Genomic DNA, 24,184 nt, shown 5'->3' with positions numbered 1-24,184 from the left:
AGTATACCTGGTATCCAGCAATATAAAACACCCCTAATGGAGCTCATCTATCACACTCAAAAGCAGAAAAAAAGTCACACAAGTTAGATTTCAACAAAAACTGGAAAACATTACATTTAACTAATCAACTTACCCAATTTTTGTCTTCTCTTTCAACTTTGAACAAGTTTTTGCTTTCTTGTTATCTCTGTCTTTTGGCTTAGATTTCATCCTTCGGCCTCTCTTTTCTTCTTTCCCTTCAACTGAAGCACTAGGAAAGTTCTCAGGGCTCATTACTCGTGGAATATTACGTTCCCCACGTTCCTTTGCTCTTGCTATAGCCTCTGATATTATTCGATTAGCCTTTTCTTGTTTGCTTTCTGATTCCACCTTTTTTCTTGGCTTTTTCTCGGACATGACCCTCACCTGGGTATTCTGCAACTTAGTATATGTCCCAGAACCATCATTCTTCTTGGAAGATGGAGGCTAGAGAAACAAACAAATTTCTCTTAAAATAGAATACATCAATGTGTGTGTGTGTGTGTGTGTGTGTGTGTGTGTATCACATATATATATGACTGACATAAATATCTGTAAATTTTAAATTAAACAGAGCATTAAAATTACATAAGCAAATATTTGAGACATTGTATTCATAAGACATTCTGCTTACCTGGAAACTAGTATAAACAGCTCAACTACTGACTGGGAAATAAAGGTTAGGGAAGGACAGACTTGTTTATATTTCTACAGTACTCTTTAGGTGATTCAGATTTTATCCTATAAATCTATAAATATAGTTATATAATTATTAATTGCATTTAGGATGAATGTCTTTCTTTTAGCTTTCTTCCAAAACTCAGGTAAATTCAGAAATAGCTATTGTAACTTAGAATCACGTATCCTTATATTGAGTTTTAGAAAAATAAAGGCTCTGTTTTAAGACTAGGAAGAGAACAAAAAATCATCTTAATCTAGGCATATAGCTATGAGATTAGTAAACAGACATTTTCATATCTAAAACCAAAGAAAGTTTTCATTCTACCATGAAAGAGTAAAATATGGATTTTTGGTTTTTTTCTTTATCATAATTTTGCTCAAGCAATTTGGGAAAGGAACAAGTTTAACTGTTTTTATATTAAATATATATTATATATAATATGCATATTACATATAACTAATATTTTAGCAATCCCACAGGAAGCAGACCAAGAGCATTTTCAAAGAATTTCCTCTCCAAACACACATTCATCCATATAAGCTTAGATCACAGTCTTGTTATGTTCTTACCCGTAAACATGCCTCTGACTACAGCAGAGAAAAAAACCAGGGATTTCCAAACACATTTTCACGCCGATTCCAGTGTGTTCTACTGGGTGTCTTTTCTATGCCTGTCTTATCAAGGTTTCAGAGCAGTGCTACAGCACTGGGAAAGGAAGGGAGGCTTAGACACGATCACTAAAATGCCACCTTAAGGCCTACAGGCTACAACAAATAACCAAGACTGAGAAAACAGCACCAAGCTCAAGATGGCGATGCAGTGCGACTCCCGCAGCAGCAGCCAGTAACGAGGAGGGTTATTCAATCCCATTAGCCTTTTAGCCCAAAGAACCCCTCCTCCTCCCACTCATTCAGGCTTTCACTTACCCTTCCTCTTGGCCTCTTCACTGAAGACATTTTTGGCGTCAGACAAAGGCTTGCCCTCTGCTTTTTCACCACCCCAGGCAGTGCTCAAGAAAAATGCATTGAAAGAAGATTCCTAAATGGCCTATTTAGCAAGCTGCAACCAAGAGAGGCACAACCGTCCACAAACACACATTTTGATTTATCAACACATTCCTGCCTTGGCAAGTTTATATCCAGTGTTCATCCTCTTCAGCTCTGATAAAAGCTGCAAGCCCTCCTAAAAGCTGTTTCTTCAAAAGCTCTAAGCAGATAGCCAGATTCCAACAAAGCACAGAAAGAAATGAATGCACAAAGCATCAAAATGCATCAGCATGAATATTAGAGATGTCGTTAAAAATACTGACTCCTTCTGCGGAAGTAGGCCAGCAGATGGTGCTACCAGTTATTATTCCATTAGACTCTGCAGTTTAACCCCCAATGGACTGTTCTTCCCTCCGAAACACATTAACTCTTAATCTGCCACTTTTTGCAGTCAAGTTTTTAAAAATACACATGAAAATATAGTTTGTATTTGTTTTTGTTTTTAATCATCTGGGAACTAAAACAGTAGACAAAATGGCTTCATGTGGCTCGGTATTTTTTTTTTTTAATCAATGCATTTTTACTGAAGAAAAATACTTTTCTTCAAAAAATCCTAATAAAATATTTAAACTACTAAAAGTAGCTGCTGATGAACAACGGGTTAAAGAGCAAGTCATGCAAATCAATACCTAACAAGTGACTTGTTCAGAAATTTTCTTTATGTATCATCTAAAGGCAGCAATAACAAAACTGTTATTTTTTTTTAAAGTTAAGAAATGAAACTATTTTCATTATCTCAATGAACACTTTGATTTCCCAACAAAAATCTTAATCTTTTTGGTCTTTACTCTTCATACTGTTTCAACTAAATTTATGAATCAGAAAAAAATTAAGTTTAATATCTTGTTAAAAATAAATAACAAGTTGATTTGAATTCATTGTTTTTGTTTGTTTGAGACAGGCTCAGCTTTAGTTGTCCTGGAACTCAGACATCCACCTCATTCTGCCTTGGAATGCTAGGACTAAAGGCATAGGCCAGTATTCCCACTTTAAAATGGAGAATATTTCAGTAAGCAGTATCTTTAAATACTTAAAACTTCTGATTCAAAACTCAAATTCATCTCTTTATTAATGCCCCCTTTCCAGCTGTTCTTTACAAGTCAGCTGATACCAGTATAAAAAGTATTTTCTTATTGTTCCTTTTGGGAAAAACCAAAAGTTCCAGGCAAATGCCACATTCTCCAAACAGGCCCAGAAGGACTGATCAAGCTGGGAAGCATGTGAGAAGAGTGTGAAAGCAGGAACCTGATCTCAAGGAAAGATCACAGCGACCACAGTACTTATTGATGCAAAAATTTATAGCAGTATTAAGAACTAGCATATACTTAGGAATTATTGCCAGGCACTGTCCTGAGTATTTATGAGTATTAACTAATTTAATCCTAAATGAGAAACAGGTAATAACATTAACAAAGAGAAGGAGGATGGCAAACAGAAGAGGACAGACACCCATGTGGCTGTTGTTACAAAATGACAGAAGAGATTCAAGAGCAAACAATACAAAATTATTGATGTAAGAGTGGAAACATTGCTAATTTGGCATCAAGTACTATTCTCACAATTCCTCATAGTTTGTATACATCACCCTAGTTAACATTAAAAACAGATCTATTTTAGTTCTATATTGCTGTTTTATTTCTTAATTTGCAGACACTTGCATAAAAGAAGTGACCTGCTTAAGATCCCATGGAAGGGAGCTCTTAGAGGGCCAGGTCAGCATTTAAGAGCACTAGTACATACTGCCTACTCTTCTAATGTCCTTCACAAGAGCCTGAAACTCTAGTTCCAAGAGGCCTGATGCTCTCTTCTGGCCTCTGTGGGCACTAGGAATATACATGGTACACACACACACACACACACACACACACACACACACACACACACACAATAAAATACATTTTTAAAGATTCCATTGCTACTGGATAAGGGAACATAGATTAGAAGACAACTTCCTTAAAGAGACCATGCCTTTTAACTATGTCTTATGGCATATAATTCAATCATAGGAATTTATAGAGGTCAACTTAAATACAAATAAAAGTGAGTAGCTTTTTCAAAATGTCATGTTGGTAATAATAAAGCTAGGGTAATTTTTTTCTTTACTCTTTCTAGTATCCAATAAAAGATGCAGAGATCAGTAAAGTATGGATGGAATATGGTAGAGCTACAAGAAAAGTCAACAGTTGATTCTAGACCAAGTTCTCGTATACGAAAAGGTAAAATAGGAAACCTAGATGAGAAATTATATGTGTATGCAATTCTTTTCATGCTGAGTTTCAAATACTGAACACTAACATTTGGAAATTGGAGCTGGATCCTTAAACAAAGAGTAGTTGAGGTTGAAAGATAGGGTATGGGTCCTGGGGATGTGGCTCAAACATTAACTAGCATGTGCAAGGCCATATTGAAACTCCCAATTCCCTGCTATTCTCCTCCCCAAACAATCACAATTTATTACTAAGCTTCTCCTTACTCAAACATAGTAACTACTTAACAATTCACCTTAACAGAAGGATAGTGTATGATCAAACAGTTCTTCTACTACTGGAATTCAGGGTTTACACTATATCTCCATGAGGTGAAAGTTATTTTCCAATTTAGATAAAATATAAAAACACAAACACAGTGCTAATGTTTCGTCTACTTCCTCCTTCCAACCATTAATTGAATTCTACCAGAAACTCCGTAAATACGGTATGTTTTCTTCTTCCTCTCTACAGCCTCTATTGTACTAATTTCTGATTTACTACATTGGGATTATGTAGGAAAATGTCCCTAATGTAGGAAATATGGAACATCTGCTCTGCAACTGTTGTTCAAATGAGATAAGTTAAAAGAACTTTTTAATCCATTGCAACTTTTCTGTAGGTTTGTGATATAGAACTTGTTTGGCATGCTTGATACACTAGGTTCAATCCCAGTGCCAAAAATATCAGTGAATGAACAAATGAATGAATTTCTCCAGTCACAAAAAGTAAATACCTCATAATAACTTGATACCATAATTTATAAGGTGTTAGAGCTGTCAACAGTAAGTTGATGTTCTCACTTTTGTTTTTTAGCCACTGCTGGTCTAAACTAGGGGCCCTAGACATCTCCAGAGCTGAAATTATAGGATTGTGCCACACTACTACACCCAGCTAAAACTGTAGGGATTATAAGTGTGTGCCACACTACCACACCCAGCAAAGACTTGCTTTCAGAGAGGGAAAAATACAGTCAAGTCAATCTTTCCTTGAGTTCTGTCTTGATTTATTTTCAGAGTTTTTACCTAAAGTGGAGAGATCATTTTGCTGCATTCTCTTCATATCTGTGAACTGGAATATTAATAAATTAAAATGTTAAATTTTCATCTTGTGATTGGAGTATTTAGGTTTCCTCAGTAGTTAACAATTACACTGCTTTTGTTGTTAGGGTTAGAACTTTCAGACTGCAGTGATGTGGTAGTGCATTTTAAAAAGTGTCTATATTTTAATCATCAACTGACTGCTCAAGCAATATCATGTTTAAAAAACAAAACAAACAAACAAACAAAACAGTTTTGGGTGTGGCAGCACACAACTTTAGTCCCAGCACTTGGGTAGAGGCAGGCAGATTTCTGTGAGTTCCAGGACAGCCAGAACTACGCAAAGAAACACTGTATTTATCTGAACATGTCAAACCTGAGTACACATTTTAAACAAGTGAGGAAATCTGAAGTATGACAAGATATGACTATAAGATGACACTAGTGAAAAAGTGGCTGCTAACTAGTTTGAAATTCAAGTGTGTACACTTACCATGACAAGAAAACTAGATGAATGTGGAAGAATGATAAACATAGTTAAATCAAGTAATGCAGAGGAAATCAAAGAATCAATAAATGATTACAGAATAATGGGGACCGGGGATGCTATATGCCTATAATTTCAGCACCTGCAGGTTTGTAGCCAGCCTGGTCTATACAATGACCCTCAACCCTGCCAAATGCTACATAGCATGACGTATCTTTTTTTTTTTTTTAATTTATTTTTCATTTTACCTATCAACCCCAATTCTCCTTCCTCTCCTTCCCCCCCCCACAAGGCCTATCTTTAAGAATAAAGTCTAAGCACTCAGAGGTTAAGGCAAAAATAACTGTAGGGAGGGAAAAGCAGGGGATGGAGAAGAACAGGAGGGAAAGTGAGGAAAGATAAAGAAGCTATTCTCAATACAATAATAATGAGTTATGGAGCTGGTGTTATGGTTCAATATTAAGATTACCTATTGTTTTTGCAGAAGTCCTCAGTTTGGTTCCCAGCACCCCCCATGACAGCTCACAACTGCCTAGAACTACAGTTACAGAAGACCCAACACCCTCTTCTTCTAGCTTCCATGGGGACCATACACACAAAAGTAGATGAATCTCTGTGAGTTCTAGGCCAGGTCGGGACATGAACTCAGCTCTCCTATTTGCGCAGCAAGGGTACTTACGTACTGATCCATCACCCCAACCCCCGATGAAATTCTGTTATCTGTCTCAGCCTTTCAAATATATTCATAAGTACATATTGAGTCCTATATATTGAGGCGTAGTCAAAAACAAAACAAACAAACAAACAAAAACAAACAAACAAACAAAAAAACGAACTTCAGAGCACTATTGTAAGTCACTGAATGCTTTCATTTCATTTAGTGGTGTCATGGCTAGTTTTATGCCAACCTGACACAAGCTATAATCATCTGAGAAGAGGAAACCTGGAAATGCCTCCATAAGATCAGGCTATAAGCAAGAGCATTTCTTAGTGATTGAGGTGGGAGGCCCAGTCTATTGTGGGTGGTGCCATCCCTGGGCTGGTGCTCCTGCATTCTATAAAAAAGCAGGCTGAATAAGTCATGGGGAGTAAGCCAGTAAGCAGCACCCCTCCATCGCCTGTGCATTAGCCTCTGGATTCCTGCCTGAGTTCCCGTCCTGACTTCCTTTGATAATAAACAGTAAAGTGGACATGGAAGCCAAACAAACCCTTTCCTCCCCAAGTTGCTTTTGGTCACAGTGTTTTATCATAGCAATAGCACCATAAACTAGGAGTACTAGGGTGGCTATGTTGCAATTGAATATAAGTCTGGCTAGAGGATAATTACAGAATCAAAGGAGAAAATCTTAAAATTTACATCAGGGACGTAAGCTCTTTGGAGAAAAAGACTGTGTTCTTTGCCACCTGAAGGAAAACTTGTCGCATTAAATGCAAAATGTCTGGTAAAAGAATGAGTGGATGAGACTAAATCAAGTTACCAAAGGCTATAGTTTTTCTAACACTTAAAGTGAGGAATTTACCCTTGTTGGCTAAGGTGCACTACAATCCAAGCAATGGTGAGGTAGAGGAGGAGGATCAGGGCACAAGAACAGTCAAGTTACAGTGGATTGTCTCAATACAATCAATTTGGCGTTGTCCTTGACTTCTAGGAGAAATTTTTGCTTTACATAATAGAAGTGTCTCTCTTTAGATCAGGAATTAGACACCTTGGACTTTTACCTAAGGTTGGCCATCAGAAAGGTTAATTATACAATTTAGACTGGAGGATTTGGCCTACCTAGAAGCATCAATCTTAAAACTGACATCAGGTAAATAAGCAATCACCAAGAGTCTTGGTGAGCTTCGCTGAGGAACAGTACTCCATATATGTTGTCATATCTCAGAGCTAAGACCTGAATCCTTGGGAGAGGAAAACAGAAACTTTGTGTATGAGACTCTCAGTCTGCTCTTCCTTTTTTTGGAAGAGTTTTAATGTGTTGCCTACCTCTGCAATAACATCATAAGTGAGAACAAACAGCCTTTAGTGAGTTTCTGCAGTCAGTTCAGCTCCAGGAACCTCTACCAACCCCTGGCCAAGCTTGCATTGGTGCTAGAAGTGAAATAGTTCTGGAAGTGCGCTAACTGCAAGTAGCTGGCTTTTAGTAGTGCTCCTCACAGAGGAAGAAGAGGAGGAGGACAAGCAGCAGAAAATAAGGAGGAGGAGTGGAGGGTGAGATACAAGATATGACAGATAGCACACTAACAATATAACACAGAAAAGAATTACGTGAGGCTTTAAGGAAGATGCAATGCTTGTGGTTGAAGAAATGCTCGTCAGTGAGAGAACTGGCTGCTCTTCAGAAGATGCTTGTCTGGTTCCCAGCACTCTCATAGTGACTCACAACTGTCTATAGCTCTCCTTCCAGAGAATATGATGCCCTCTTCTGCCTCCACTGCATGTAAATGGCACACAAACACACATGCAGTCAAAATACCGACACAGTTTTTTAAAGTTAACTTTTAAAAATAAAGTTTATCCCACTGTATAGAGCACATGAGCCAGTTATATCTTGCCTTCTATAAAGCATAATAAAGTACCTGTTGGGAAATATTATTTTAAGGTGTGTGACTTTTGTTTATCCTGCATTTGTTAAACTCTGTAAAGGTGTGTTATAATTTGCCTATCTAAAACACCTGGTGGTCCTAATAAAGAGGTGAACAGTCAGTAGTGAGGCAGGAACAAGAGTGGGCAGGGCTGGCAGGCAGAGGAATAAATAGAACGAGAATCGGGGAAGGGAAGAGCAACAAGAAAAGGAGGAGAGGAGGATGCCGGGGGTCAGCCACCCAGCCAGTCACGGAGTAGGAAGGAAAGTAAAACATTTAGAAGAAAGGTAAAAGCCCAAAAGGAAAAAGTAAACAGGGTAATTTTATCTTAATTAGCCAGAAACACTGGCTAGAAAAAGCCAAGCTAAGACTGAACACTCACAACTAAGAAAAAGCCTCTGTGGCTGAGTTATTTGGGAGCTGGATGGAAGGTGGGCCCTCCAAAAAGGCCAAAAGAGAAAGGACGAAAACAATTACTTTCTAGTTACTGTAAGTAGGCTGAGGTCTTCTGTAAACCAAGACCAGGCTGATCATATAAATACCAATTTACTTATGCACCAATGAGTAAAGAATGTTACTTAAGTACTCTTGCAATTATAAACAAATGATTTATAGATGAAAACTAACATTTGTGCTATCTAGTAGAGAAGTTCAATCTGTGTTACCTTAATTAATTCATCCACAGTTTTTGTGATAGAAGTTATTACTCCCACTATAAAATAGAAACAGCCTGGTGGTGGTGGTACACACCTTTAGTCCCAGCACTTGGAAAGCAGAGACAGGTGGATCTCTGTTAGTTCAAGGCCAGCCTAGTCTACAGAGTGAGTTCCAGGAGAGTCAGGGCTACACAGAAAAACCCTGTCTCGAAAACCAAAACTAAAACAAAATAGAAGAAACTCTCTTAGGTAAAACACACAATCTCACTAAATTTATACCAGCCCACCAATGTCTTTTAACCTTTTCTTTTCTACCTCCTTTTTTCCCCCACAGAGACAACATATTCACAACAGAAGCAACCTTACCATAAATTAAGTCTTGTTGGGGGTGGCAGAACAGTGCATACTTGTTTGGTGAATTTCCAGTGAGACTCTTAGATAGCAGAAGGCCACCCTTCCTGCTTGTCTGCCATTATGAAATACCATTTTTACACTACACAACAATTAGAACACAAGCAAACTGAAGGAGGACACATCTATGAGCAAAAACTAAAACTTGGACTGGAGAGATGGCCCAGTAGCTAAGATTGAGTGCTACTCTTCCAAAGGACCAGGGTTTTGTTTCCTGGACCCACATTAGTGTCTCACAACAGCATATAACTCTAGCCCCAAGGGATCGGACGCCTTCTTCTGTACTTAAATACATATAATTTTAAAATTAAAATGTCTTAAAAAAAAAAAAAAAACCCTGGGTGTGGTGGGACACAATCCCTGTAGTCAGGAGGCAGAGGCAGGTGGATCTGAGTTTGAGCCCAATCTGGCACAGACAAAGTTGCAGTACAGCCAGTACTATACAGAGAAACCCATCTTGAAAACCCAAAAATAATAATTCATATATTAGAAACTAAAACTTTATTTCACTGTGAATAAATAACATAAAATTTGTTTGACTTAGAAAGTTGTAAAATTGACCTACAATTAACAAAATGTTTCACCTCAAATTAGATCTAGTCATTATCATTACATGAAGACTGGTATCAACATTTATTCATTACATCTATTTTACATCTATTCATTAACAGTTCAGTAGTATTGAAAGCTGCCTCCTCCCTTTTCCTATGGCACCGAGGATTAAGCCCTGTCTTTAATAATGCTGTGCAAGCATTCTACCACTGAGCGACAGCCTTTGCCCAGTGTTTACTACAGTAAGTGACTGTTCATAAGCAATTCTCATTACTTTCATTGTCAGCTATAATAAAGATTAGGGCATTACTTTTCTACCAAACATGCTAACTTCAAAAGGGAGTCATTATATATTTACAAAGCTGATCACTTACTATAGTGGACACAATAAATGTGATACATCAGAGACCCTCATTGCTGTTTAACCACATCCCCTTAAGAGTGGACTGAAACTGTGTCAATGATAAATTGTCACAGAGAATGTGTGAAAGGGAACTGATTTTAGAAATACAACATTTCAGGTCTAAGCCAGCCTTCTGAGTTAACCAAAGGGAAATAAACTAGGTGCAGAGGAGATTGGCCTAATTATACAAGTACACACTACATAATTTCATTTGTACAACATTCTTGCAGTAGAAAAATGATAATAGATGGATTAACAGGTTGGTGTTGGTAAGGGTTAGAAATGGGAGAGAGGTAAGTGTAGTTATACAAGAGTACTTACTATTAGGGAGCTTGATGATGATGGAAGTACACTGACTACAAAATAGTAGATAAATCAGTAAATTATTTATTTACACATTAAATTTTATAGAAATACATGAGGCAAGCTAGAAATACAGCTTCAGTGAGAGAATCTGCCTAAAAATGTTCAGGCCAGGACTGAAAAATCACCCAATAAATCATAGATAGCATATCAAACTGAGGAAATCTATTTAAAATTAATTGACTCTGATTTAGTATATGGTACTTTAGTATACTGTACTTCTATATAGTATATGCTACTATTAGATATATATGCCTATAATATCATCATTCTGGAGGTATGGGCAAGAGGATCAGGAGTTCAAAGCTAGCCTGGGCTATATGCAACTTTGTCTTTCTAAAAACAACAAGCCACCATTGTAGAAACTGAGTAAAAGGTACACTGGGTTTCTCTGCATTTTTTCCTCAAAATTGCATATGAATATGCAATTATCTAAAAAAAATTATCTCAAGAACTGATAAGGGTAAAGGTACATGTTGCCCGACCTGAAGACCTGAGTTCAATCTTCAGAATCAACAGGATGGACTTTCATATCCATGCCATGGCACATGATGCCACTCTATCCAACACAAACACACACATTTATACATACACAGTCTAACAGCAATTTTTAAAATACCCCAAAATAAGAAGAGGGGAGGAAAAAAGGCAAGACACATGCCCCAAGGAAACAAATGAGATAATAAATGTGTTTTTTTTAAACCACTAAACTAAGCACAATCCGGAACCACACAGCATTAGAATGAATACATTTGAGCTGGACATGGTAGCACATTCCTTTAATCCTAGCATTGAGAAGCAGAAGTAGGTGTATCTCTGAGTTCAAGGCCAGCCTGATTTACACAGCAAGTTCCAGGACAGCCAGGGCTATACAAAGAAACCCTGTCTCAAACAAAGGTGGTGGTGTGAGGGGATAATCCCTCAAATTACATGCTAATGGCATTAGGAAAATGAGTGAACCATGAAGGCTGTCTTCATAAATATCCACTCATGGATTCATGAGTATCAGTAGAGTGGCCATGTGATGGAAGCAAGCTCCCTCTGTCTCACCACATGATATCTTCTCTTATAATGCAACCACACTGTCCACTAAGCAGAAGTCAACACTAGGCTCTTTGTTTTCACAGCTTATAGAAAGAACAGTGAGCCAAATGAACCTCTCTTCTAAATTACTCGGTCTCTAGTGTTTTGCTATTGCAACAACAAAAATGACAAAAACAGTACCCTTTTTCAAAAAGGCAGTCTAGTCAGTGTCCATTCAAAAATTTACAGCCATTACAGAGTACTGCTTTAGTAGGCATGAGACCCTAAGCACGCAGAACAAACAAAGCTTACGTTTGGATACTATTTTTTTTATTACAGTAACTTTATTGATATACTTAGCATAGTTGTAGTTATTTATAAGCTGAGGCCACATTTAGTTTGTATCTCTAGAATCTACCTCATGTTTGATAGTTTCACATTTAAATTTACAACCTCTAGCTAGATATGTGAGATAATTCAATTAATTGTCATACTAGAGACACTGGCTTATATCTGACTGTTAAAAAGACTTCAACAAACTAACAACTTTAACAACTAAACAAGACAGGAATTTTGGGCTAAAAGATATACAGCATCATGATGTATTAGAAAACTAAAAATTACAACACAATGGTTAAAATTAAAAAGACTGAAAAGCTATCAGGATAGGCTGAAGTACATCTGAAATCTCAGCAATCAGGACATGGAGGCAGGAAGAGCTCAGGTTTGAGGCCAGCCTGGATTACATACCAAACTCAAGTCCAAGCTAAGCTCAAGAGCAACAGACCTATTCTTAAAACAAAACCAAAGGGCCCAGAATGTAGCTCAGTACTAGAGCCTTAAATTAAAATGTAGTGGGGTTAGGACCTGAATTCCCCTGTTTGGAGGAGGAGAGCGTCTGAAATTCTCGTACACTGATACTGGGAATGTATAATACCAATCACAATGCAGTCTTTGTTTTGTTTTTCATGTTGTGTATACTTGTGGTATTATGTGCATGTGTAGGCTAATGTCAAGAACTATAGTTCGCCCACTTTATTACTGAGGCAGGATCGCTCAGTCAAGTTCAATGCTCACTTATGCAGATATTCTTGCTAGTTGGCTTGCTCTGGGGACCTGTTTCTGCCTTTTTAAGACCAGAATTGCAAGATGGATGCCAATCTCACACTTTCAGAGTAAAGAGTGAGCAATATAACCCCCAAACCATCACAACAGCTATACTCTGTCCCTCTGTCTCTCTCCCCCTCCCTCCCTCTCTCTCCCTCCACCCCCCATCTCTCTCTCTCTCTCTCTCTCTCTCTCTCTCTCTCTCTCTCTCCCTCTGTGTGTGTGTGTGTGTGTGTAACAGCTAACTTTGAACTGGATATGGTTGTACACATCTGTAGCCCAGAACTCAAGTGAGAAGCAAAAGCAAGATTACTCTAAATTTGAGGTCTATATGGTATACAGTAAATTTTACTGGTGGACCGGTAAAGAATGAATGGAGAAGGAAGAGAAAGAGTCAGGGAAAGAGGAAAAAAATTGACATTGACCTTGAAAATGTACCTGACATAGAGTTTGCCTAGTATAAGAATGATGTTAGAATATATAGTCACACAAAAACCAAAAAGACCATCTTATTACACATAATTCTTTATAAAAATTTCTTTGATGAATTAGTGTGGTTAAAAGCATGTACAGCTCCTGCATAAAAGCATGTACAGCTCCTGCAGAGGACCTGGGTTCAGTTCCTATTACCCAGATCAGAAGGCTTACATTCCCTGTAACTAAAGATTCAGGAGATCAGTGCCTTCTTCTGGTCTCCACAGATAGCTTCATGCACATGGTGTGTATACACTCACACAGGCACAAACATACACATCAATAATAAGTATCTTTTTTAAAAGTTTAATGGTATACTGATACAGGAAAGGGTATAAACAAATCTAAGAAGTGCTATGTTTAAAATGCAGAAACAAGAGTAGAGATAGCATGATTCCATTTATATAGTCATAACAATGCCCTTTTCTGGTATCTGAGACACAAAGCACACATGTGGTGCCAAGACAAACATGAAGGCAAAATATCCACATATATAAAATAATAGTAACAAAAAACCTTTAAACAAAAAGGAAAAGAAAAAGGAAACTGAATGCTGGCCACACAAAGACAGACAGACAGACAGACACACACACACACACACACACACACACACACACACACACACACACACAGATCATCTTATTATAAACATAGAATATATAGCATGCACAAGACAAAAGAGCAAAATAATAAACTATCACATATTTGTGAAAAACAAGTCAATATTAACAAGAGAAGATTGTCCTCTTAAGGAGTAAAGTGAATAAAGAGAAAGAAATGTTGCAAGGAAAGAAGACAATCATACATAATGAGTAATAGTCTTGCCAAATAGATTTGAAACAGGAGGTGTTAAAATGCTCACTCAACAGGATGCTGAGGCACTATGGCCCTTCCCCTTCTGAACACAGGACAAATACTGCTCACTCTCAAAAGCCCAAATGGACTAGAAAAAGTAGTGGAAAAGTCACTTACAAGGATTGGGTGAGGCAAAAATTTGAGAAACCTTTGACATACTACGGACAAACCCTACCTTGGGTCTATTTTAAATCATTTTGATTTGTTGGTTGGTTGGTTGGTGGTGGTTTGTTTGTTTGTTCACTTTTGTGGTTGTTTTAACAGACAAAGTATTTTTGGATGTTGAGAAAAAAATTGTATTTCCCCTGCCAGGTAGAAAGTTACATTGTAGACTATGATAACTGGCAACAGGGGGACTCAATTAGCAATTTATCCTTGGACTGATAAGGCCTTAAGAATGAGTATGAGGGGGTTGAAGAGATGGATGTTCAGCAGTTGTGAGTTCTTTTCTTTCTAGAGGACCTGACTTCAATTTCCATCATGCTCATCAGATGGCTACGACCACCTGTAACTCCAGCTCCAGGAGATCCAACAGCTGTGGTTTCTGAGGGTACCCACATGCATACACATACACATAATTAAAAATAAACTTTAAAAATGAGTTTGGTAGGCGGGAGGTGGCACATGCCTTTAATCACAGCTTTTGGGAGGCAGAGGCAGGCAAATCTCTGGAGTTCTGAGGCCATTCTGGTCTACAAAAAAGTTCTAGGGCAGCCAGGCCACAGAGAGGAATCCCGTGTCAAAAAACACAAAAAGAATGAGTTTGGGAACCAATATGGACAACATTTGTTGGGTCTGTTGTAATTTGTAATTCAGGAAGTAGAAAGAGGCAGATAACATCATTCAATATGGAACTTTTAGAATACAGTCTTTCAAATAACAAATTTAATAAAAGTAAAATGCAAATATAAAAACATCCCACAGGAAGTCAGGCTATGAAATATTCTCAATATTAATTTTTAAGTTATTAAAAACAAAATATACTTATCTCCTTTGCCATAATGTGAGGGAAAGCCTACAAATGCAATAAATTATGGCCAGAGGTTTAAAAAAGTATTTTCTAATTAGTTGCATTATTTACTAATACAATCATGTAGATGACTTATTAAAACCAAAGAAAAAGTAAACAGTTATAATTAATGAATGCAAATCATAGATCAAAACCAAAATAAGACAAATTAAAGACTAAATTAAAGTTGACTGTAGAGACAAATAACTCTCAATGAAAAAATAAGCACTAATAGAAGGAAAGAGAAAGGAGAGGGGCAGGGAGAGAAGGAAAGAAACTGAAGTAACTATATTTTTAGAAATACAAGCCTAATCCACCCCTCCCCCTTCCCCCTTTTTTTCTTAAGGGAAAGGACAGACTTTCCTTTTTTGTTTTTTAAGTTTTGGGGTTTTTTTTTTTATATAAATGTGTTGATTTATTTTTATAAATATAGGTGTTTTGTTTACATACATGTCTGTATATGCATAGCCAGAAGAGGGTGTTGGATACCCTGGAACTACAGTTAAGGATGCTTTGAGCCACCATATATATGGGTACTAAGGAACTGAACTTGGGTTCCTCTCTTCAGCACACAAGCCTAATTTAATATCTGAAGATCGATTCATGTAGTACAGCTTGTCAGGAGCCTAATAAAAACTTCATATCCTATTAAATGATGAAGAAAATAATTATATTCAGAATCCTCTCATGATAAAACTAACTAATGATGTAGCAATTAAGAATAGAAGGGAGCTGGGGTGGGAGGATGGGAGGGGAGGGTGGTCAGGGTGCATGTGAGGGAGCAGAAAAGGTAAGAGGGTGAGAGAGGGAGAGAAGGAGGTAAGGGGGGGAGAGAGGGAAAGAAGGAGGTAAGAAGAGAGAGGGAACTGGGATCGACATGTAAAACAATAAATTAAATAAAAAAAAAAAAAGAATAGAAGGGAGCTGGGTGGTAGCAATGCATATCTTTAATCCCAGCACTCAGGAGGCAGAGGCAGGCAGACCTATGAGTTCAAGCCTAGTGCTAGGATAGGTTCTAAAGCTATGTACAGAAACCCTATCTCAAAAAGCCCCCCCCAAAAAAAGGAAGGAAGGAAGAAGGAAAAAAGGGAATAGCTAACAATTTTCTAGATAGGACAGCTATGTAAACCCACAAGCATCAAGTTTCATGGTAAAATACAGAATGTGTGTCTTAACCGTGGTCAATATCTCTGTGGTAGGAGTCTTTTGAGTATACGCCCAGGAAAGGTAGAGCTGGGTCATATGACAGTTCTAACTAGTTTTTTTTTGAGAGAATGACCCAGTGCTGTACCACTTCACACTCTTAAGAATAGCAATAAAGGTCCCCTTTTCCCATGTGCTCTCCAACATCTGCCATTTCTTGTTTTCTTAATAGGCACTCTGACTCGGGTGAGGTGTAAGTCAAGGTATTTTACTGCTTTCCTGATGAACTCAGGACAAATGCTGTACTTACAGCCACAGATTTGTGCTGCTCTCAACCTTGAATAGAGAAGCTGTTGCTGCTTTCTTTTATTTTTTTTTTCTTTTTCTTTTTTTAAGAATGGGTTGATCTGTGTAATCCTGGCTGTTCTTGAACTCTCTATGGAGACCAGGCTGGCATCAAACTCAGAGAACTCCTCCTGCCTCTGCTTCCGGAGTGCTGGGATGAAAGTGTACACCACCATGCCTGGCTCAGAGATGCTTCTTACTACAGATGATAGTAGTTAATGCAGAGACTCAACTGGTCAAACAACCATCTGTGAAGGATTAGCCATGGATGAGATATTTACATAAACAGCCTGAGTATCAATTCTAGTAGTATGACATATTTCATCTTATTGACTGCATTTATTACTAGATTTTTTTGTTATTGTAAGTGGGATTTTTTCCTTGATTTTTTTTCTCAGCAAAATGATTTTACATGGCTGGTGAAGGCCAATAACTGTTTATAGAGAAAGACCCTGAGTCTGTAAGGATAAATTGGCTCAAGTCTATATGGCTACTACACGGAAGAAAAGAATTTCAATATTTTAAAAATACTTCTATTGGGGGCTGGAGAGATGGCTCAGAGGTTAAGAGCACTGGCTGCTTTTCCAGAGGTCCTGAGTTCCATTCCCAGCAACCAAATGGTGGCTCACAACCATCTATATAATGTCCTCTTCTTGTGTTCAGGCAAACATGCATGCAGAACACTATGTTCATAATAAGTAAATCTTAAAAAAAAAAAAAACCAGCTTATTATTTATGTGTCTCTGTTTTGTGTATATTTGTGGGCACATGAGTGCAGGTGCCCACAAAGACTAGGGACATCTGATCTCCTGGAACTAGAGTTATAAAGCAATTGTGAGCAACTTACCTAAGTTCAAATAATATATGCAAAATAACATATTTATAAATATGTTAACTTAAAATCCTTGGTGTTGTGAAGTTCAAATCCCACACAATAAATTTTGTGTGTATGGAGGGGGCAGTTTATGTAGAGGTCCCAGGACAACCTGTGGGTGTTCCCTTTTATCTGAAGGGTTTTGGGGATCAGGCTGTTAAGCAGGATGGTAAGTGCCCTTACCTGCTTTGCCATCTCACTAGCCTGAAATATATGTCTTATAATAGACCCATGGACATATGTTATAAAACCTCATTTCTTCCTTCCTTCCTTCCTTCCTTTCTTATTTTCAAGACAGGGTTTCTCTGTGTAGCTTTGGAGCCTGTGCTGGAACTAGCCCTTGGCCTCAAACTCACAGAGATCCACCTACCTCTGCCTCCCTAATGCTGGGACTAAAAGCTTGCACCACCACTGCCTGGCAAGCTTTATTTCTTATAGCTCAAATTCCTATGTTTTTTAAAAAGTATCAAGGTCTGGTCAATTTGAGGCTTTTCTAAAACTAAAAGATCTAGCTGTTATTACAGCTCAGCCTGTGGTATCTTTAAATGTACTAAACAAACTTTTCATTCTGTAAAGAACAGTCAGTTAGAGATATGGGTCAGTGTTTAAGACTGTACAAAAGACTAGAATTTAGTTCCCAGCACCCACATCATGCGGCTCTAGAGGGATCTGATATATCTGGCCTCCAAGGGTAGACACACACATATGCACACACACAAATAAATATTTTTTTTTTAAGATTTAAGAACAAATGACTTGTTAAGAATAGAGGAAGCCAGGTGTGGTGGCACACAGCTTTAGTTCCAGCCCTCGGGTGACAGAGGCAGGTAGATCTCTGTGAATTGGAGACCAGCCTGGTCTACAGAGTGAGTTCTAGGAGAGCCAGGGCTATTATACAGAGAAAACAACAACAACAAAACAGAATAAAGTATTTATTCCTCTTTTTTTACAAATAACAAGGTTGATGACCAATTTAACTACCTGTATTTAAGGCCCAATCCCTGCATGAAGAAACACAGCTGTATGAGTTAAATCAAGAGTGTATGGGATGCACAACCTACAGAAGATTGGTTCCTAAAACTCCAATACCAAAATCTGTAGCTATTTTAGTGCCTTATATTTAAACAATGGTATAAATATTTGCACACTAGAGGCAATAAATTATAGCCGTTCTCTGTAACACAGTGTTTTAAATATAATATCTCACCATAGATGGTTATTGCTCTCATTTCTGGTCACCTGCAAAAACATTACAGAATTTTACCTACAAAAGGAAATGATGACAATAAGTCAGTCTAACTGATTTTGATTTTAGACTACAGAAAAAGCCCATGGAAAAGTCAATTTGGGGCTATACAAATACATACTCAAGTAGGGGTAAATACTTGTTCAAATACTGTCCTTTTTCCATGATGTGTAAAGTACTCTCTGTGCAGCAATGCATAAGATACGGTCTATAGGGGAAAAGGGCCAGCTAAATAAAATACACCCTGAGCAGTGCCAAAGAAACACACTTTGGCACTGCAACAAGAACCAAAGAAACACACCCTGACCCTGAAATCAGTGCCAAAGAAACACACTTTGGCCCTGGAATCAGGGCCAGTGAAAAAAAATACAACCTGGTCCTAAAATTAAGAGGTAAAAGGCTAAAAGGTAAAAGGACCAGTGAAAAAACATACTTTGGCCCTGAAACCAGAGCCAAATCTGACCCTAAACCTGTGGAGAAAGCCAACCAATCTCTGAGCGGGTGATCTGGCCATTCTGAGCTCAGGAACTGAAATCTGACCAATCCCCACCCTGGAAAAACTCTACTCCAAGAAGCCTATATAACCTCTGTGCCTGTTCAGCTTCCCAGCTGTCCTCTGTCACTCCCCTAGATTCTTCCCTCCAAATAAATCTCTTGAATGAGGTTTGGGTGAGACCTTCCTTTGCCAGAATGGTGAGGAGGAGAGAAGTAACAACTTTTCACCAAAGCCAGAGCAGAGCTGTGCTAAAGCAAAGCAGTGCTTAACACTTTCACTGGGTAAATTTTCCCCTAGCAAAGGGGAGTTATTACACTCCTGGGGACCTGAGCCCAACTGTAACAACTTAGCTGGAGAAGCCTTCCCCTGCCAGAGCAGAGCTGTTAACACTATGGAAGCCTCTCCCTGGAGCAGGGCTCTAAGATGCTACAATTACTGTGACCTGTGGTATTCCTTGGCTACCAAGTACTTGAATACCTTTCCATAAGAGCTGTAACACTCAGTATTCTGTGGCTCCTGAGTGCCAGAATCCCATTCCATCCGAACCACTGCAGTGCTTATAGTGTCTACAGCATTAACCAGGGTGCACTTAACTGAAAGCTGTAATAAATGCTTCCTGACTCATATCTGACATGTCTTCCTAGAGCAATACCAACATACCACAGAGTAAAATATTTCTTTGAGATTACTGACCCAACTAGACAAACCTAGTCAGTCATATCTCACTATAGAAAACAGCTATGTGCTCTTGTAAAAAAAAAAAAAATCTTGATTATTTGAGTAAGCCAAAGTCCAAAATAGAAACTGTCTAGGAATTTACCTACAGTTAGAGGATTAATGCTTGATTTTGATATTTCCGTCAAATCTTCTAGATTGAAATGTCCTACTTTAACTAAGAATCAGAGTATTGTAATTGCTACTGAGAAGCTAAACAGACTATAAATGATATATTCCATAAGATGTCCTAAAATTACAGTGAGAATATTACAAATTTGAAAATTCTGGGCAATTATTCCACTTCCTCTTCTTGAGTAAAAAAAAAAAAAACTTCATTGGAAACTTCTCCCATATACTACACACATAATCTCAGTTCTGCTTGCTAGGTCTCATTCTGGCATTCAAAAGTCCTTTAAATATATATCTAAAGATAATTACTGTGTTTACCATTGGCACATTTGGTGTTATGTTACACATAATCTTCTAAGTTTTTTTGTTTTTCTTCCCTTGGGATTTTTCTCTTTCTGCTAATGGATAGTATATTACCAACACTACCTGAAGAAATCCATGGCCTTCTATAATTGACGGCTCTCAACAGTATGGTATATGTGTGCCCTCCTGCCCTTCTGCCTACCCACTGGTAGAGACCAAAGCACACTGAATTACCTACTTTATCACTCCCCACCTTATTTTCTCCAGACAGTGTTTCACTAACCTTGGGGCTCAGCATCTTTTGCTTGGACTGGCTGGCCAAAAAGTCCCAGCAATCTTCCCATCTCTGCCCCTCACAGTGCAGGAGTTAGTGCAACAGCACACCTGGCTTTTGGGTGATGAGGATCTGAACTTAGGCCCTCTGCCTTGCACAGCAAGTGTTCATACCCATTACGTCATCTCCCTAGCACTAGTAATGTTGCCTTTAAATGGGAAGATGATGAAAAATTTAGCATTGTATTGTTATATAGTATAATGCATTAATATAAAGTGATAATGAAGTTAAATTAGGTGGGGTTGAATTAACCTTTACTGCTTACTATGTACCTAGTTATTTGTTACCTTTTCTAAACCTCAGTTTCTTCCCATGTAAATTAGAGCAAATGATCAAATTCAAATAAAATGTTCATTGTGATGGCCCAATGTGTTAATGTATGTCAAATATTTTATATATAGCACACTTGCCCATTACTGCTCTGTTAGCTATTACATTTTCTTAGCAAGATTCCCTGGTGCCTCCCTATTTAGAAGACAGACAGAGGCAAGGAGAGGCCATCTAGATCTGTATCTTAAATTCCAGGCCAATATGCACAACACACGAGAGCTGCTGCCTTGCTGGACACTTATGTAACAAAGTGTCAACAGAAAGGCTTATCTTCTAACTTTGTCTCTTACAATTGCAAAATTGTCCCTTCAACAGACCTTCCTGGATACTTATAACAAAGTATCCATAGTGGATATCTTTCTTAATACCTCACAAGTACTTAATTTCATTCTTTTCCTGCTCCTTCCTTCTCCTCTTTCTTCCTTTTTGAGGCAGTCTATCACTAATCCAAATTTGCTCAGAATTCCTAAACACAGTCATACCCCAATGCCCCATATCTACTCCATATCACATGTGACAATATTTTTTTTACATATTTGTCTTCTATATAATCCAACTCTATTGTTACAATCTTGTATTAAATTTATCAGAAAAGCCAGGTTTAGTGGCCACATGCCTTTAATCCCAGCACTCAGGAGACAGAGGCAGGTGGATCTCTGGGAGTTCAAGGCCAGCCAGGTCTACACTTTGATTTCCAGGACATCCAGGACTACAGGGCTATTACACAAAGAAACCCTGTCTTGAAAAACAAAACATAATTTCATTAGGAAAATATTATGTTAAAAATGTGCCTTGCATGGGCAACCCAACCTATTAAGAACTTTTTAAAGTGTTTAAGCAGTATCTCTGTAGCTTAAGAGGAGGGGGGGAAATCAAAGAATTAAGCAAAGTTAAGAAATTATCATAATATATCATATATAACATGTTTATATTTATTGTACTTATATAATATGTATTATATTATGTTATATAAATTATCAGATTGTACATACATATGTATGCACATATATAAACCAGTGTTTCTTGTTTTGTGGCAAGTAATCCACTCTCAGTCTCATTGCTACAGAATTTGCATGCTGAATTTAATTTACAAACACTGAGCTTACACATTTTCACTTTGCAAAGATAAAAATGAAAGATATACAAAACAGCATAAAAGAGGCTGTTGGTTTGTTTTTAAAACTTTAGAGTGTTATTACGTCAGCATTATCCTCTGCTTACAATGTTGTAAACAGTCACTTGGGACACTTGCTGTGCTTTCTCCTGCCCTTTTCCCCCACTGACCTATATTCAGACATCCTTCCTTGCTTTTTTTCTCTGTTTCAAATGGCAAATAAGGTTGGTGGCACACAAACCTTTAATCCCAGCACTGGGGAGGCAGAGGCAGGTCCCACCAGAAGTTTGAGACCTCCTGGTACACATACAGTTCCAGGCCAGTCATGATAATAGTGAGACCTTGTTATAACAACAACAACAAATTAAATAAAATTCTAGAGACAAATGTAGCCATCCTCACTGTTTTTGACAATGCATACAAACCTCAAAGAATGCTAAGCTATTTGACATTTGTCTAGAAGATTGCTCTTGAAGGAATAGCAAAGGCAAAGCTTAGAAATGATTTTGAAACATTTACTGTTTCTCAGCTCAGCAGTGGAGGTGCATGCTTTTTAGTCCCAGCACTCAAGAGGCAGAGACAGGTGGATCTCTGTGTTCAAGGTCAGCCTGGTCTACAGACAGGACAACCAGTGCTACACAGAGGAAAAAAAAAAAAAAAAAAAAAAAAAACCCATCTCAAAAAAGAAAAAAAAAAAAAAAAAAAAAAAAAGGCAGCATTCTTGTCAATGTATTGTAAATAAATGAAGTACCACCACTGACTTTTCAGAAAGTAGATCAAACAATATGTTGCCTAGGATACAAGATTTATTTCAGATTTTTTTTTTATTTATTGGTATGTGTGCATGACTGTGCACCATAGGGCATACATGCAGAGCAACTTTGGGGAGTCTGTTTCAAACTCAGGTGAACAGACATGTGCAGCACATGCTTTTATCTACTACATCATCTCACCAGGATTACATCAGAATTAATTATGATAAACAGAAAAAAAAAGCACTCATTTTTTTTAAAGTCTCCAAACTTCTGTAATACTGCTTGGTAGTCTAGTCTAAAACAAAATTATTACAAGAGATAGAGCTAAAAAAAACAAAACAAAACAAAACGAAATGAAAAAAAAAAACACCTGATTTAAACTGGGTGATGAGAGCACATATCTTTAATCCCAGCACTTGGGAAGTAGAGGAAGGGAGATCTCTGAGTTCTCTAGTCTGGTCTACAGAATGAGTTCCAGGACACCCAAGGTTATGCAGAGAAACCCTATCTCAAGAAAAATAAAAAATAAAAAAATAAAAAACCAAAATCAAACAAACAAAGCTGCTGAGATGGCCCAGTGAGTTAAGGACCCAGGTTTGATTCTCAGAACCCACTTATGAGCTCACAACCATGTTCCAAAGGAATGATGCCCAATTCTGGTTTCCTTAGGCACCAAGAACACAAATAGTACACAGACATGTGTGCAGGTACAACACCCATACACATACTTTTTAAAAAATAAAAACATGTTCCAAATTAATTGCCTTTGCAAAGTTTTGAACATTATTTTTATAGAGAAAAAAAGGTTAGTAGCTTTTAAACTTCATTTGTTTATCAGTACAGATCAAGATAATAATTTTAAAAATATTTTTCATTAGCCAGGAGATGGTGAATCCCTGCACTCAGGAGGCAGAGGCAGGTGGATCTCTCTCACAGTTTCCAGGTCACCCTGGTTTACAGAGCTCCAGGACAGCTAGGGCCACACAAAGGAACCCTGCTCAAAAAAAAAAAAAAAAAAAAAAAAAAAAAAAAAAAAAAAAAAAAAAAAAGAAAATTGTTTATTAATTTGTATGTATGTGTACATATCTGCATTTGAGTGTGGGGGACAGAGGGTGGTAGATCCCCTGGAACTGGAGTTACAAGGACCTGTGAGCTGTCTGAAGTGAGTGATTGAAATAGAACTTGGGTTCTCTGCACAAACATTATGTTGTCTTAACCACGGAGCCATCTCTCCAGGCCCTAAGATGATTTACAAATGAAGTTTTAAGTGAATTTATCTTGCCTAATAGTAGTAGTGCAGACCCTTAATCACAACAATTGGGAGTCAGAGACAGGTGGATCTATGTGAGTTCCAGGCCAACCTGGTTTACAGAGTTTCAGGACAGCTGGGGCTATTACATAGGGAAACCCTGTCTTGAGGGGAAAAAAAAAAAAAAAAAAAAA

The 24,184-nt window shown here is 37.8% G+C and overlaps 1 protein-coding gene across 1 annotated transcript in view; it reads right to left on the bottom strand.

Annotated features, from left to right (window-relative positions):
• Positions 1–24,184, bottom strand: part of Chd9 (chromodomain helicase DNA binding protein 9) — a 224,822-nt gene that overhangs the window by 99,811 nt on the left and 100,827 nt on the right. Inside the window, exon 3 of the mRNA XM_051195107.1 lies at positions 134–465. Coding sequence (XP_051051064.1) covers positions 134–465 — 332 coding nt within the window. The remainder of the gene's footprint in view (positions 1–133; positions 466–24,184) is intronic.

This window comes from Phodopus roborovskii, unplaced genomic scaffold (assembly GCF_943737965.1).
Source record: "Phodopus roborovskii unplaced genomic scaffold, PHOROB, whole genome shotgun sequence".
NCBI lineage: Eukaryota > Metazoa > Chordata > Mammalia > Rodentia > Cricetidae > Phodopus > Phodopus roborovskii.
Note: the sequence above shows the minus strand (reverse complement) of the source record. Positions and strands in the feature narration are given on the sequence as shown.